Source organism: Patagioenas fasciata, chromosome 2, assembly GCF_037038585.1.
Source record: "Patagioenas fasciata isolate bPatFas1 chromosome 2, bPatFas1.hap1, whole genome shotgun sequence".
NCBI classification, from domain to species: Eukaryota; Metazoa; Chordata; class Aves; order Columbiformes; family Columbidae; genus Patagioenas; species Patagioenas fasciata.
In genome coordinates, this window is record NC_092521.1 from 154,470,218 (window position 1) to 154,486,788 (window position 16,571).

General features: G+C 37.3%; 1 protein-coding gene across 11 annotated transcripts in view; it reads right to left on the reverse strand.

Moving 5' to 3' along the window:
• Positions 1-3,689: 3,689 nt before the first annotated feature.
• Positions 3,690-16,571, reverse strand: part of PARD3 (par-3 family cell polarity regulator) — a 459,106-nt gene continuing 446,224 nt past the window's right edge. For all 11 annotated transcript variants that reach the window (XM_065830909.2, XM_065830908.2, XM_065830907.2 and 8 more), the window contains 2 exons: positions 9,167-9,294; positions 3,690-5,789 (listed from right to left, as the gene is read on the reverse strand). In XM_065830909.2, coding sequence (XP_065686981.1) covers positions 5,396-5,789; positions 9,167-9,294 — 522 coding nt within the window. In that variant the 3' untranslated portion in view covers positions 3,690-5,395. The remainder of the gene's footprint in view (positions 5,790-9,166; positions 9,295-16,571) is intronic.

Consider the following 16,571-nt stretch of genomic DNA (forward strand, 5'->3'; position numbering starts at 1 on the left):
ACTGTCAACAGTAGTATTCTGTTCTATATAGGATAAAAATTAAACACAGCTCCTAGTTTCACGGACTGACAATCCCAGGGAAACCCACAGAAGAAATAACAGAGGGACAGTAAAGTTGTTTTACTTGTTGCGTTGTTAATTCATGACTTACAGGCTACACACTAGAGAGAGTCTCTAGGATGGTCATGAGCTTTGCACTGAGGTTACTGCCAGCTTTTTATATGCTTTGGGGTCGTAAAGGGGAAAAAAGTCAACTAACTATGAGTGGCTGTAATGGTGACAATAGTGGAAGGGAAATGGAGAATCTTTCTGCTCATGTTTTAGTCTTCTCCCTCCTCATTTCTTTCCTTATTTTCCTAAGCCAAAGATTACTCCAACAAGCAAGCAGATTTAAATCAGATAACTGCAGCTATTATCACCCGTGGCCATCATCCCTTCCTCTCTGACAGATGTCACTGCAGTTTTCAGCTCAATGTGTGAATGCAAGCCCATTCCAGACCCTAGTAGCTGTAAAATGTGCAGTCAAAAACAGTATTTTGGGAGCCAGCTTGCGAGGGAAGAGGGTCCTGGCATCCTTTGGAAAGGCACAAGCAGCTTCCTCTTCCATCCAGTCACCTTTAAACCACAAGTCACATCTGTTTGAGCTCTGAAACCATCAGCCATTCAGACAGAGAGTGATACATCTAAGGTATTACTATATTTTCACAGTAGATAGCATGCAGTGGGCATAAATATTTTCAAAACTTTCCTTAACTTTTTTTTTTTTTTTCTCTCCAAAGCTCTTGGGTTTGATGTTTTTCTTCATCTCACTCAGACAGTATTCTGCACAGTCCCTACTACTGCCTGGGAAGTGTGCACTGCAAACAGAATAGAAATCAAAGCCGTATTCTTTAGTCTGTTTTTTGTGTAATCCCAACTCAAGCTTCCAGTCTCAGTTTTTAAAATGTGATTAAAGTGTAAATTACAAAAGATAACATTAATCCCAAGGACAGAAAAATATTAAAATAAGTTTGCAAAGCTAAGAGAGAAATATCAATCACTAGCATGAAGCAACCTAGGATAAGAATGAATTGCATGTCTTTTACTCAAATAAATGGAAAAGAATTAATCAGCAAATGTAAAATAGAGTGTGAAGCTGATACAAAGTAGAAGAGATGTACGAGAGGGCATGAAACAATAACCATGCACATGAAATCATCAGTGGGTTTCTGCACAGATGGAAAAAAACTTGGAAGAAATGCTACAAGATATTTTGAAGAGGGTTTCAAGCTGGACATGTACATGCACACACACACACAACCTACTTGCCCGATGTCAGTCCCCCATCCTGGATTTCTGACCCTCACTCTTCCTCTGCCAATCTACAGCTGAACTTTAAATTGAGTCTGGAAGGCCAGGGTGTGGTGACACACCAGGAGCATAAAAAATGGATGAGTTTTTTTCTGCATTTCTAGTCCTGACAGTTTACTCCCAACTCCTATGGACTAGACTGAGTACTCGGGAGAGAAAGATGTAGAAACAGCCAGGCACAGAAAATAGAATTAGGAAACATTTTGAAAATATACTTGCAAGCCAGGACATGCAATAGCCAAATTCACTTGAAGTCTCAACAATGCAAGTTCAAAGGTTTAAATTACTCAAGAATATCCTGTGTTTAGTCAACACTGCTAATCTGGCACATCTCTTCCTTGTCTGGCCAAGGTTTCTTCCCTTCCCTTCTCAACATACCCAGCACAGATAAACGCAATGTTACAGATGCTCAGAGCGAACGTGAGCAAAACATCAGGACAGTTTTGAAAGGTCGGCCATATATCTACAGTCATGATGGGTTTAAATTTTGTTTTGTTGTTCTTCCTGCTGTTTGCCAGCAATAAATGGCAATTGTACTTTCTGATCATGTTCAGCTGGGCTCTACGCCATTTTTTGCTGTTTTTCATGGCAGAGTTCTCAAAGACATATATTAAACTATCTGGCCCATGCAATAACTCACTAGGGCTGCACTCTTGTTTCCAAGGAGGCCCTGCAAGGAGAGGGGAAGTAGGTTATTTTAGAAAGGCAGCAGTCTTCTGCATTAGTAATATTAAACTTTCCCATGGAATTTCAATAGCATTAACAAATTATTTTGATAAAAAACCAGCAGGCTTTGCAGATGTTTTTTTAGGGTTTCAACACAGAAAAATGTGCAAGATTTACACCCACTCCTCGATGTTGTAAGCTCCCTTACAGTCTGTTCTGTGACCATTCTTAAATACAGTAACGTTACAGAGTTAATCTTGTAATGGTAATGTGTCCACAAACAAATTACTGCGGTAATCTAGTTAGATCAATTAACTTTTGAATCTATTCACTATGCAGAATTAAAGGTCATTTTCTACTAAAATATCTCCCTCCCACTTCCTTATCGCCCTTTGCAACTTACAGGAGTTAATATTAGAAATCCTGTCTACGCTATGTCAGGAAGAAGACAGGATGACGAAGCCAGAAAAAGACCTTATTCTTTACTAACATAACACAGACGTGGCCCAAAGAGAACATCTGCCTTCTTTCATGAACACATCTAATTATGGCAAATTGTTAACACCTTGAAGAGGAGTTTCATAGAAGGGTAAACTTTAACATATGCCATCCTCACATGTAAAACATCCCATACTTCATATTTTTCCAAACATATGCCCTTTTTCCTACAACAGTTTATCAAAGACCTTATTTTGCAAAGGACTTCAACCTGTTTTCCATTCCTGTGGACACATTTTTTTAGTACTTGCAATTATTTGCCTGTCTAAATAATTCCATAGAAACATCAAACTATGTAATCTGGGAATGCAGTCAGGAGATGAGACAGCAAGGCCTGCAAAACTGCAAATGCAATTGTTTCCCCACTGACAACTGCAAGCCACTACAATTTAGGTCCTTTGCAAAATCATGGCTTTAGTTTATTTGGGCACCAAAAGCTGCCTGTCCAACTTGCAGCTCCTGCTACTCTTCCCCTTGGGACCCCACACTAAAGTCATAGTGAATAATTTGACACTATTATCACCATGGCAACAGCCTGATGTCATGCATATACAGAATTATGATTGACAGTTCTGCAGTATCCAACAAAAGGAGGAATGAGGGGAAGAGGGAGAAAAACAGACACAGCTTCAATACTAATGGGGGAAACAGAGTATCACTGGCACTGTAAATATTGCTGTATGCATAAATCTGCCTTCTCACATTTTTCACCAAGTCAACATTCCTGTGACGGGTTCCCATCAGAGCCCAAAACACACACTTGGTGCAGAGGGGGCTTCCTCACATGTGTCCGGATTTGGCCAGAGCACAGCGGGTGCCCCTCCTGCCAGCGCTCTCCCTGGGGAGACAACTCCATGCTAGGGCCCAAAAGATCTTTACCACAGCAGTTATTCTTAAGAATGCACCTTTTAAATGTCACAGGTACGGCCTAAAATAACATAAGACATTAGTCTGAGTGTTTTTTCCCTCTGAGGACAGTCTTCAGGTGTTCAGCTGAGCTGTAAATCTTTTTCTTTTTTTTTTCCTTTCTTTTTTTCCCCAATGTTTATAAACGTTCACAGAAAGACACACGCAAACCATTAGGAACAGGATAAGATAACATCTGAGAAGTATATTTTAAACTCCATGTCTGCAGCAGTTCTCACAAGGGTCTACAGGCAATACCAAGACGAGGATGGAAACAGCCTTTTATTCCAAATTTCATATGTACACGGAAAGCTGTTTTACACAGTTCTGCAAATTCTGCGTAAAAGAGCTATTGTCATCCAATGTCACTGTGCTTACACTAGTAACAACTTTAAACATGGAGTACATTATTAACAACAAAAATCATTAACAAACAGGCATAAAAGACACAGATATGTGTGCTGATATTTCACATATATTCTAGAAACAAGTTGGCGCAAAAATAAAATGTGCCAGTAAAAAAAAATAGGCATTTTTTTTTTAAATCACGCAATACATGATTTTCTTTCTCACTTTCTTGCTTTCCTTTTTGTACATGATATGCTGAGATCCATTCTCAAGCCTCTCACATCAGGATTTGCAGGCACTTCAGCGACCCAGCTATATTTTTTACAATACATGAAGTTCAGAACAACAAACATAAAAACAGCTGCTGCAAAAGAAATTCTCATATCCCATATGCACATTCAATTACTCACTGCTAGAGCAATCTTTTTTGCTTTAGTTATTTTTGGATACTGACATATTTTCAGGATGATGTGTAACAGTTTGTCTCCACTTATCTCCCTTTCATATACTTCAAGGTTTATTTTTAATGTAGCATCACGATGCAACAATACAGTATACGGAAGCACAAGGCAATTGTCCACAAAGATTCACAAACTGCGAAAAGAAGAAATTATTTTCTTTTCAGTTTTTTGATCCAAAGAAAAACTTTGATTTCTTCTGCTCTTGCTTTAAACTATCTCCAAAATTTGACTAAAGAAAGACAACTGTGTATCAGATGACCGTCCCTAGTTCTCATCCTAGACACAGTTGTCATATGACCAAATTCATTTAGAGGTAAAGCAGAACTCAGTTCTGTGTTTGTTCATAATTTCCCATCTTTAATAAAATAGTAAAATATACTTATCAAAGGCTTGGCTGTGACTGTATAAATAGACTCTCTCCAGTTATTTCATTTCTAATGGACTGTGTATTAAGATTATAAGGCAATTGTAACCGGATTCTCAGGATAACTGAAAGCTTAATATTGTTTTCCTCATGAGTCAGGATAAAGGCTTTTTTAACAAGCTCAGAGTGGGGAGAGAGCGAGAGAAAAAGAGTGCTTATGTGCATAATAGGAGAAGGATAGTTTTTCAGCATATAGACACTTAAATATTGATCAACAAAGACTGGTAATGACTCCACCATAAAACATCTTAGAACTGCGACTGTGATCCGGAGTAGAGCTAAGCCTTATCCACTGAAGAGTGATCTGTAACCCTCCTTCTGACCCAAAAAAAATAAAAAAGGACATGTCAATGCTTCCTTCAACCTCAAATTCATTAAATTTATACCATAAAGCTGCATGTTGGTGTAATAAGTCACTGCAAAGTAAAACACAGTACAACAAATCCTAGTAATAAGCCATCGACAACTACTCGACTGGGCTACAGGAGTCGGTACGCAGGGGCGGGGTTGCTCCCTTCCGCTATGATTGTCAAATGGTGGAACATCCTTCCATGAATTCAACACTTGAGACAGAACGGCAAAGACATAAGGCCCACCAATGCTTTGCCCGTATTTTTAAAGGCACTGAAACAGACAACGGATATACTCCTTAGTACCATCAGTTTAAAAAGTTTTCAAAATATGAGTCTTTATATGAAAATGTTCCTTATTGCATGACAAGTTGATCTTCATTTTCTTCACCTCAAGAATAAAATGGTCTTCCCTTTTCTGGTGTTTGCAATCTGTTCAGCCTGGCAACCTGAGACGGTGAAGGCGGTACATCTTGCCTGAAAGGACCTTTAGGAGGGGTATAATTAGGGTCCTGGATTTTCTTATACGAGTCATAGTTGCTAGGCCCTTCAGAAGAAGTTTTTTTTTTCAGTTGTTGTTCTTTCCTCCTCTGCTCTTGACGGAGCAGTTCTTGCGTTTCTAGCATTACCCTGGCATTGAAGCCATGTCCCCCCATATAGCCATTCCTCGATCCCTGGTAGCTGGAATATCTGGGATTTTCCTTCGCAGTCTGGAACCCTTCGCCAGGGGAATAGCTCTGCTCCCAGGAGTCCTGAGATACAGAACTGGCATTTTTTCTGCTTTGCCTGGAAAGAAAAATGGAAGAGGCTTTTAAGACAAATGTTTTGGTTCCCCTTCTACTGTTATTCACAACAATCCTTGGAAAGGAGCGTGATTCTGCAATGCCATCATGTTTCCCCCACCTATAGCATTCTGAAGAATTCATGTTCTCCTCTGCCCCGGAGAGGCATCTTGCCTTTTTTCTTGGGGGAAAATTTCTTATAGAGTGGAACTGTATTTCTAGGCCTCTCCAGAATGAATAAGCCATGAAAACCCACCTAGTGCTACAACAACTATCATGTTCATATGAAAAAAGTGCTAGAATTCAGTTGCAGACTAGGAAAGACCATACGCATTGCTGTGCTTCCCAAGAAACCAGATAACAGCCAGCACTTGTAGAATCACTCATGAAAGATTTGAATCTAGTCTCACACTTGATTAAAAATGCAACAGCCAGATCTTTAAAACACTTGCTCGAACACCGCAGAAGTCAGAAGATAAAGCTCATTATTGATAGGTAGTTGCACAGATGAGAATTTCTTCCTCCCATTTACAGAACTAAAGAATTTTGAGCTATCAGGACTGTTTCCCAGTTTACTATAGCTTTTATTGAAGAAAAGGCAGAGATAACCTTTCTTGCTCATTTTTTTTTGCTCCATAGGGTAGATAAATAAATCAAATACATAGAGGAATTATAAATTCTTATCTCTTTTCACAATAAATCATCACATTATTTTGAAGACTGATTATGGTTTTGAAATAGCTTTAATTTACTATCAAGCTGCTAGATGCTTTTATGAATTTAAAATCAGATTGGTGATGATAAAGTCAAACAATTTTGTGCTGCAGCAAAAGAGTTACCCACTTTGAGATTAAAATTAGTGTATGAGAATCAAGCAGTAAAACAAAATATATTGCGACATTAATCAATAAGAAAATCATTTAGTTGTTTATATATAGCTTGGTTTTTCATGTCAACACACATGACTCAATGTGGCATCATCCAATGAATATGTAGCAGAGAGACAAGAGACCCGCAGAATTTTTCTACCATTAGTAAAAGTATCAAGTCCCCTAACGTTTTTGCAATCTTCCTTCCTCACATATAAATTGAAAATTACTACACCCACCTTATTTCATAATAGATTTTGAGACCTCTGGATCAAAATTGTTATTCAGGATGAATGTAAATTATTACAGCAAAAATTACCACATAAAGTAAGTAAGTTCTTCGGCAAATTTTTATAGCTGTTCTTGATAGTCACATATCCAACTTTGCCAAAGAAAAGACAATTCTGAGCCATGTTTTATCACTCCCTGGAAAAAGAGCAAATTGAACGAACCTCTGTAGGCTACGAAACTGTCAGGTTTCTGATCTAGGCTAAGATAAATTTTAAGTACTAGAAAATTAACTTGGATTTAAACATTGCTTTTACAGTTTCACATGGGATGAGGATGACTAGTTGAACTGATTTAATTTACTGACTGTTTTCTGGTACTTTTTCAAAATTAGTTGGCACACTTTCACTGTCTTTCTGGGAAGATCCTTTAAAATTGACTCAAGAGTTTATTTGCCTTCAGTATTAACAACTTAAATGTAAAAAGGGGAAAAAAGAAGGAGGCCCCGAGAGACTATGCAAGATGAAAAGCAACAAAGCTCAAGAACGAAGCCAGTGCACAAACTCTAATCATTGCAAAGCCATAGTTGCAACATAAAGCTTGGGACCTAAGTTTCAGAGTAAGATTTCTTTAAAGATCAGTCACAGAGTTACGAAGAGTTCGTAAAGCTGGAGAACTGGATGTCCCAACTTGTTATAGGAGTACTGTGGTATTAACAGCACTCAAGTTTAGCCAAAGGTCATGAAATTCTGTCTGCTCTCAGCACAGCTCAAATATCCAGAGTGCTCAAACAAAATCATTAAACTATCATTAATTACTCAGTGACATGCATTGCTAGCTATTTCTCATGCTGAAAACTACATTGAGTGACATTCTTGGTCACTCTTTTCAAAACAAGCATTTCTATGACCCAAAATGTTTTTTTCCAGATTTCTTGTAGATTAATTTTCTCCTTACAGGTAATCATTTCTGCCACTGGAAATGCATTACAGCTGACTTCCAGCTTTTAAATGCTACAAGTGATTGAGTAGAACAGGGGAAGCAAGTTTCAAGAATCATAGTTTTAAAACTAAAAGTAAATCCCCCACCTTAAAAGCAACACTAGCATTTGTGCTCCTCCACTCAATCTGTATGTTGCTGGGGTTAGCAAAACTAAAAAAGAACTTCTCTGCAAAACCAATATGGCATTAATAGGTGTGGTCACTTCATAAGGAAGGTAGACATAAGAAGCAAAAGGAATACAAAGACTTTCAAAATGGGAAACCGACAATCTAAGAAAACATGGTGACTTTACATTTGCTTTTCCCACCTTTCAAACTTGACAGAAAAACTCTGCACTGAAAGGTGTAAAGCATGTGAAAATCTGAAAGATTTGTTTTGATTTCAAAGATGTCAGTAGGATAAGAATTCATTATTAGATAACTTAGATTATGAAGCTTCTATTTGTTTCAAAAAGAAAGAATTATTATACACTTGGTAAAACACATGCTGCCACAAATATATTTTCCACACCATTTCCACATGGGGCATAAAAAATAATACAAAGACTATTTGCATAATGCTTAACTATGATAGTTATCTAATTTACAGTACAAGTTGGGTAAACTTCCAATAAATCTTAAAGGTAAATATCAAGTAAAAGAAATTTTCCCAAACAGCTAACTTAAAAAAAATCTAATATTTCTTTAAAATACAGATTTGTTTAGACAAAAAGTGTATTAATTTTCAGTATTGCATTGCTAATGACCCAGTAACTTAGAAGAAATGTATATACTAGAAACTTTGAGGTCCCTCATTTTCTGTATAGTGTTTCTCAGTTCCATATTCCTTTGTTTGAGGTCATGATATATTCTTTCTTTCCTTTTGAGTTTTGTCTCTGTATCAGCATTACAAAGATAGAATTTCTATCCAGTGAGGAATTAGGGAACAGAAAAAAAAATAGTTTGAGATGTGAAAAGGACACAAACCATGTCATGCTCGGGAGACTTTTTTAATTGCAGAAAACTAAACTGCATGATGTCCCATGAAGAATAGCTTTGTTTTAATGTCTCAATTCTGTTGGGTCTTCAAATCCCACAGAAATCAGCTCTGAAGTAATTCTCCTAAAATAAAAACCTACCACATGCTCTTACTTAAGAAATTTTATGCCTCTTCCACACTGAATACATTACACCTTAAATCAATGCTAAACAAAAGTGTTTGCACTCAGTCCAACGTTGTCATTCCACAAATGACATCAGCTCCAGGCTCATATACGCTGAAGAGCTTCAGACAGGTCCCATACCTGGGTAGTGAGCTGTACTGCCGCTGAGCTTGTTGAAAACTCTCTCTTTCTTCTTGACGCTGCCGCTGCATTTGAACCTCTACCGATACTGAGTGTCTGCCACTCTGTGAGTACGTCTTGGTGTTTGGCTACAAAAAGAAAATGAAAATGTCTTAAACAAAGCAGAAAAATACCCACAAACAACTATCATTTAAATTGCGATTGCACACAAATACAGTTGTATTTGTTTCAACAAGTGGCTCAGGTAGATCTTTCATAATAATTAGGTTAAATTCTGACCCATAGCAGTGGCCTGTCCTACAGATTTTGTTTCTGACCTACCGTTTCTGAGATGTATCAGAAAAACACTGGTCCAGAATGGGTTGTGCTTCTATAGTAACACTGAAATTTAACTGAAGTTGGTGGAACAGATCTTCAGTCATATTAATGCTAAGTTTTACATGCCACTGAGGAAGGAGTGAGCACGGCAGCTCTTTTGAACGTCACCAGTACACTCAAGCGATGCTTTCCCTTAGCGGAGCCATCCAGTTTTGCTGTTGCTCCAGACATGGACTGCTTGCTTTTCTGAGAGGCAGGGAAATATTTTCTGGTTTGATATGAGCAAGTAGAAAAATTTAGCAATTATCTTGTGGGCAATGCGGCATCCTGTATCTCTGAGAAGGATTTTAGATAAGATCTTAATGAAGTGACAATTTGAAAGGCCAATACTAAGAGCATGTGAAAATGGGTGGCCTTTCTGGGAGCACAGAGCATTACAGCTCAAGATCTGGTAGAATGGCTGAATTCAAACTTTGGATTACAAAAAGTTTACTTTTGTAGAGATATCACTTTTCATTTTACTTTACTACTTTCTTCAGATTTTGTGATTTCAAGTTGCAAAATAGGGTGCCACAAAAGTCAAAGAATGTTTTGGGCTTTGTTGTTGTTTTTATAATAGGTTTCACTTAACAAAGAAACAGAACATCATTATTTTATATCCTAAAATTACCAGTTCTATTCAAAACACATAGATCTCATCATGGGAAGGTTAGGGAGCATAACCACTTAGCTGAGCCTGGGACTGAAACAGTTTGTCTCAGACCTGCTTTCCTTAAAGCACTTTTTGCCTTTTTATCTCTTCCTTCCTTCAAAATAGATCTCTCTTACTGTTACAATTCCTACAGCAGAAAGATATCATAATGGGTGACAAATATCTGAAAGATAAAAGGCTTTTCAAAAGCTTCATACATTGAAGACAAGTTTTAGAAATGAGAAAGTTGTCATTTGTGACATAAACTCCTTTGTCTTACTATATAGTCAAGTACCTGCAGGTAGCGAGAAACACAACAGATTTGAAACAGATGTACAACTTTAAGAAACTTCATTTTCAATAACAATACACTTCAGGCAGAGCATCAGTCTCGCTCAGAATTTAGAGATACAATTTTGTGAACAGCTGCATTTCCCGTTACAAGAAGATTATTGTGCAAAAGAATCAGAATGTGAAAGTACAGACTATGAGTAATGGAGAACTTGTTTAAGAGAAGCCTTAATGCAACATTGATGTCTACTTCACAACAGATTTACTCTGTAAAAACCTCAGTAAAATGATATTTCTAATGAAAATGCTTTAGGAATGGTATGATGAAGCAACAAGTTGAGAAAACAGAATCATGTGTCAGCCTTGTGGGAAATTTTCTGAGAGATGAATAAGCTGTACATATGTATGTCCAAACCAACAACCCCCATGGAGATTTCCTACTATATTAAATAAGGGCAACACATACAGAGCAGCGTTTCAGTTATTGCATATGTCAACATTTCTAACTTTCTTGACTTTATTGAGAGTCTTCTGACATTTGGTATTTTATTGAAGGGCTCAGCTTATGGAAGCGAGTGATTACCTGAAAATCACAAGATTTATTTGTGAATTCTCTCCAGTGTGGTTACAAGCAGCTTACAGAGAATCAGAGGGAAACTTAGAAGTTACTATCTCAACTTCTCCATGAGGAATATAAACATTTAAACTAAGATTTTAGATGCAATCTCCTCATTTCATGGGTTCCACTTTAAAAATGTTGGAAAGCTTGCATATATTGGGAAAGCTACAGTTACGTCATATCATATGTGAGAAAGTAGTTATCACAGATAAGATATTAAATCAGAATTGCTTCTCTTTATTCAAAAATACAGTTTCCCTTTTTTTAGTTCACTGTAAATATAACAGATTAAAGCACTTTTGCAGCACAGGGAATGGTTAAATTATCAAACAGGTGAAGCTGGATTTGAGATGTTCCTTGATTTAGGTTTATGCAAGACACTAAAAAGCATCATCTAGAAAGCGTAAATGCAAGTACACGCACACACACATGCAGAGAGCAAAAGTTATCACAGAAGTCTTTACTAAAGAGACAAAGGCTTTGAAAGCCCTAACAGACTATGAATGGACTAAGATCAAAGCTTCAGAGATTTGTTTGTTTGTTTGTTTTAATGCACGCAGGAATCAATGGTTAACTAGAGGCAGGGGCTATAACGCCGGTCTGCCCGCTGCCATGTGTGCCCAGACGACTGGATCTGAGAAGTCAGGTCTGGATTCTCAGCAGTTCAGCATTTATAATTTGATGGGTCTAAAGGCAAACATCTAAAATCAATTATCTGATTTTCTGAAGGTATTAGAACCTGTATGCCCTATTAAATTAAGTGGATTTATAGTACTTAACTAATCTGAAACTAATACTTATTTACAGTCCTGTCTGCATGTTGTTCACCTCTACAATAAGCTATTAATATAATTGAATGTACGGCAATGAGACATAAAAATACTCTGTCTGTATGTAATCATATATTCCAAAACATTACAGATAGACACACAGACAGGTACATTCAACCATCTTATTAATGAAAAGGCATTGCTTTCAAATCTTTTCATTAAAAGCCTCAGTGGCACCATAGTGAATGCCCTTGATACGTTTATGATGATATAAAGACAACATATTCCTTTTTGGATCCTTAACTTGTTCAGAAAAGTGCAAATCTTCATACAGTGATTTATCTTTTCAATATGCTTTCAATTACAGTATCTAAACCAAAATATTAGTATCAATGTAACCTTAGTCTTCAAAAGCTAATTGGTAATTTTGTCTCAATCCCCAAAGTATACTTTTATACATACATCTTTATATAAAATATATACACAAATACACATCTATATGCATGCATATCCCATTTATTTCAGCATAAAATGGAGGTAATAAAAAAAAAGTTGAACTGTTTTCTCATCTTTCAACAGCAACAAGCAAAACATGTATAATGAATACACATAACACGGTAATTTTAACACTAATATCAACGCAAGGCTAAGTACAATTATAGGAACCTGAAATCACCCAACAAACCTGACAACAGCTCGGTCTTCACAGTACAGATTGATAAGAACTCTGGCCTTGTTTGCAATGAGATGCATGACAAGCACTGACCTTTTAAATCAGGATGCGGTCAAGGCCACAATAACAACCAAGGCTGCATTATACAAATAAATGTATGTTCCTGTCTTCCACAATACATTTAAGTGGCAATGATAGTTACGGCATTCAGCATTGTTAAACAATATTCAGCATGTAAAAGCGTGCTTTAAGATTCATGAAATTACACAGCTCTCTTCTCAAAGAAGCATTAATATAAAACCAGGGCTGCAAAGTTAAAAATTTCTATGGATTTCTCACTTCATGAAAACAGCGTTTTTTCATTTCCCAGAGAGTGTACCCCATGGTTCACATCGCACTGACCACTATCAGCAGGAAAGGGCACCATGTTTTGAGGATAAAGGTCCCTTCCCTCTCTCCCAGCTACACCAGCACTGCCCACCCAGTTTCCCTCCCCGCAGAGGAGCGTTTCTGCCCAAGGAGGGTGGCTCTGCGTGGTGACAGCGTGGATGCTCCAGAACTGGTACAGGTCAAAGTTGTCACAAAATTAGAGAGAGGAGATCATAGGGGCAATCTGGAGCACTGCACTTTCAAGGATATTCAACCAGTTTAGTGACAGAAGATCAACCAGCTGAGGTGACACACCTGTCTCACATCCCACTGCCATAGGTAAAAGCTGGCAGAAATGCTTGCTCAAACTCATATAACTCCCTTCTGCTGATAAAGAAATGGTGAATAGGAAGATTAGTAAAGGAACAAGTCCCTTAGTATTTTTTTACTTACTAAATAAGACCATTATTTAATACTAAAATAGATGTGCTTTTTTTTTTTTCCCCAGATTATACTCTGTGTTTAATCAAGAACTTGCAAGTTCATCCAGGAAAGTTGGTATATACAAGGCCTCCGAAAAAGTCTGTGGTTCTTATAGTTCAGCACTAATTAGACATAGATAAGATTAAATGACCTTGCCTGCTTCATGTGTAAATGTACTTGGCACAGATGACAGACAATCCAGTAACTGCATATATCAAAATTCAGAATGATAAAAAACATTCAGTGGTTCTAGGAGATGTCCTTGAAGACTATTTTTACTTCCATCTTTTATGTTGCTATGGTGAACAGAACATATAGCAATATTTCCTATAAAAATTGCCAACAGGTGTGTGTATTAATTCAAACACTATATAATAAGAAAATCCCATCCCATTGTCTATCTGTCTCTGGTGTATACGTAGGAAGCTGAATGGCATGGTATGGAACTAGGATCTCCATTCTGTTGTGTAGCAGAAAGAAAATCTTCAGTATGGTACAAACAAATCACTTAGAGAGCCCTGAAATTCTGCCTGGGGTATTTACATTCTCTGCACAACTGTGAGCTATAAATATGTTTCCTTACAAACCAAAATAATTCTATTTCTTTTAAAAATTGTCTATCTTCAATTTCTGTTTCACATAAATTAGGAGATTGAAACTAGTGGGGGAAAAACGTTTAAAATATAACATTTTAAAGTCAGTCTAAATCTTGGTGAGAAACTGCTGATGCTTCATGAAATCCATCCAAAGTTTGGTGCAAAATGGACATTATCTACACCACTGAAGAGAAAGTACCCATGGAGAGGCTGCCCTGCATAACTTTGGTTTCCTCTCTGAAAGAGAAACAGAAGTTTAGCTCCTAAGATATTTTTTGTCTACTGCAATCCACCATTGGATATTGCCTAATACCTTGAATAAAATATCCTGAAGGACACTCTTGAAATGGATTCATAATAGAAATAATTAATATACTACTTCCCTTTCTCATTAATGTGTTGAGTAATTCTACATAATTTACAGTCTGATGTAAGCTTTACAGTGTTTGTTTTGAATCTAGTCAGTTATTCAATTTTCCAGGTAAAATTAATACATTGCAGTGGAAGCTGCAGAGATAAAAATCAGGCTTTTGTGCTTCTAAAGTAATCTGAAATTATTTAGAATTCATTATGGCTTTGAACAGGTCAAGGACTTGAATAAAGGGATAAGAAATGAGAACCATAAACAGAAAAAAAAAAAAAATTTTTTTCCTTTAAATCTCTTTTAGAAACAAGGCCTACACACCAACACAGAGCAGAAAAAACAAACATAGTTCCTCAATTTTCTGAGCATTTATCCATCAAGCCATGCGTAAGTATATTCTTAGGATCTCTGGAATCTTTCCTCTATGAAAACCTTGCAGTTATTTACCTTTCATAAATTTGTGCATGTACCTAAAGTTATACTCAGACTAGTCATGTAGTATATTCACTTTGACCCAGTTAGATTTAGGAAAAAAAAAAAAACTTTGTATTTGACTCCTAAACATTTAAAGCTGCTCTTTCAATGCCAATTTTCTCTGACCATCCAAATAGATCTGGGATGACCGGAAATGAATGTATTTGTAAATGAAATTTGACACTTTCCATTTTTAGCACTGAATTTCAATTAAAGATGAAGAAATAAACCACTAACTTTTGTCCCTCCTGCATCTTAGTGGGTCTTTTTGACCACTGGTGTGTTTCTACAAGGAGGACTGGCAAGCAGCTGTAATGTTTTCAATGGATTTAATATGCTCTTTTTTTTTTAATTGGATTGTTCACTCCCAAGACATTTAGGGTTATTATGCTGTGGTTTTATTATTGAAGGTGGGGATCTGTTAATTAAGATGTGCTAGGCAAAAATACAAGATATGGAACAAATTACAATTAAAATCCCCTAAAGCCCAAGACTGGTGCAAACAAGGATAAACTTCAGCAGACCCAATAATACCCAGAAAAGAACAAAAACCAGAGGCTCAACTTTGGTACTGAACAGAAAAATCAGCCCCAAAAGAATCCTGCACTGGAATGAAAATGTCATAGCAACAGTAAGGGCCTTAAATATTAGCAGGCATACTGTGTTTCCATGCAGTTCTGCATGCCCAGATACACATTTCTGCAAACTCTGTCTGGAATTAACACCAGCAAGGTTAAAATGGATTAATCATATTTGATATTATTTTTTTTCATGTGTAAAATCAGGCATACAGTATTGTCCTTGAAACCCTCTTATACCTTGTCTTTTGAGAAAAAAAATAAAGAGAAACCAAGAAGTTAATGTAAGAGAAAACAATTTTGAAGCCTGAGAAAGTTACCTTAAAATAAACAAATGCAAAAATCTTTTCCCTAAAGCTTTAACTGAATTGTAGAACTAGTGGATTTCAGAGATGTTGCAACAGTTAGTCAGTTATTAAACCTTAACAATGTGTCATTCAAATGGCCTTGAGCAGAAATGTTATGCTGCTCAATAGACAGTGTCATCTCATTCCAGTGCTATCACTTTTTGTGTCTGTTAAGCTGCCTGACGCTGAACACTCGTAGGCAGTCAAGTATTTTGTTTACTAGCAGGACAACCATGGCCAGGCAAAAAGTCCCGCTCTCTCGCATTGCTCATCTGCAACGAAATAACCTTCACCTGATGGACACAGACAGAAAGGGACAGGGTCGGGGCTGGTCCCTCTGCCACAGACATCATTCAGAGCCAGCGTGATGTAGTGCGCCACGGTTCAGAGATCTGTCACTGAGCTCCTGTGTCACAGGCCATTAATAGTCTGGGATGGATTGGAGTCGGTGATGTTCACAGGATCCTTTTGATAATATATTAGTGAGTTTTTGAGCTATTTGGCTCCTCTAAATATCCTCAGAGCTGCCAGATTTCCATCAGTACCCATTACTTACACTGCAAACTTTGTGTTCATTTACACTTCCTTAAAGTAACCAATAGTCCCATGTCACATCAGCACTTTGTTCTCTATCCTCAACCCTCCCATCATCTTTCTAATGAGAAATGCAAACCACTTATCACCTCATAGCACACACTTCTCCGTGGATGGGTTTTTCCTCTCTCTCTCTCTATCCAAACCAGATCAGAACTGGCTGCTGTCATGTGGCTCAGAGGCTTCTCTGGATGTGAAGTCTTTTGTTTATATAGGCTCTGCAACCCATCTCCCTCAG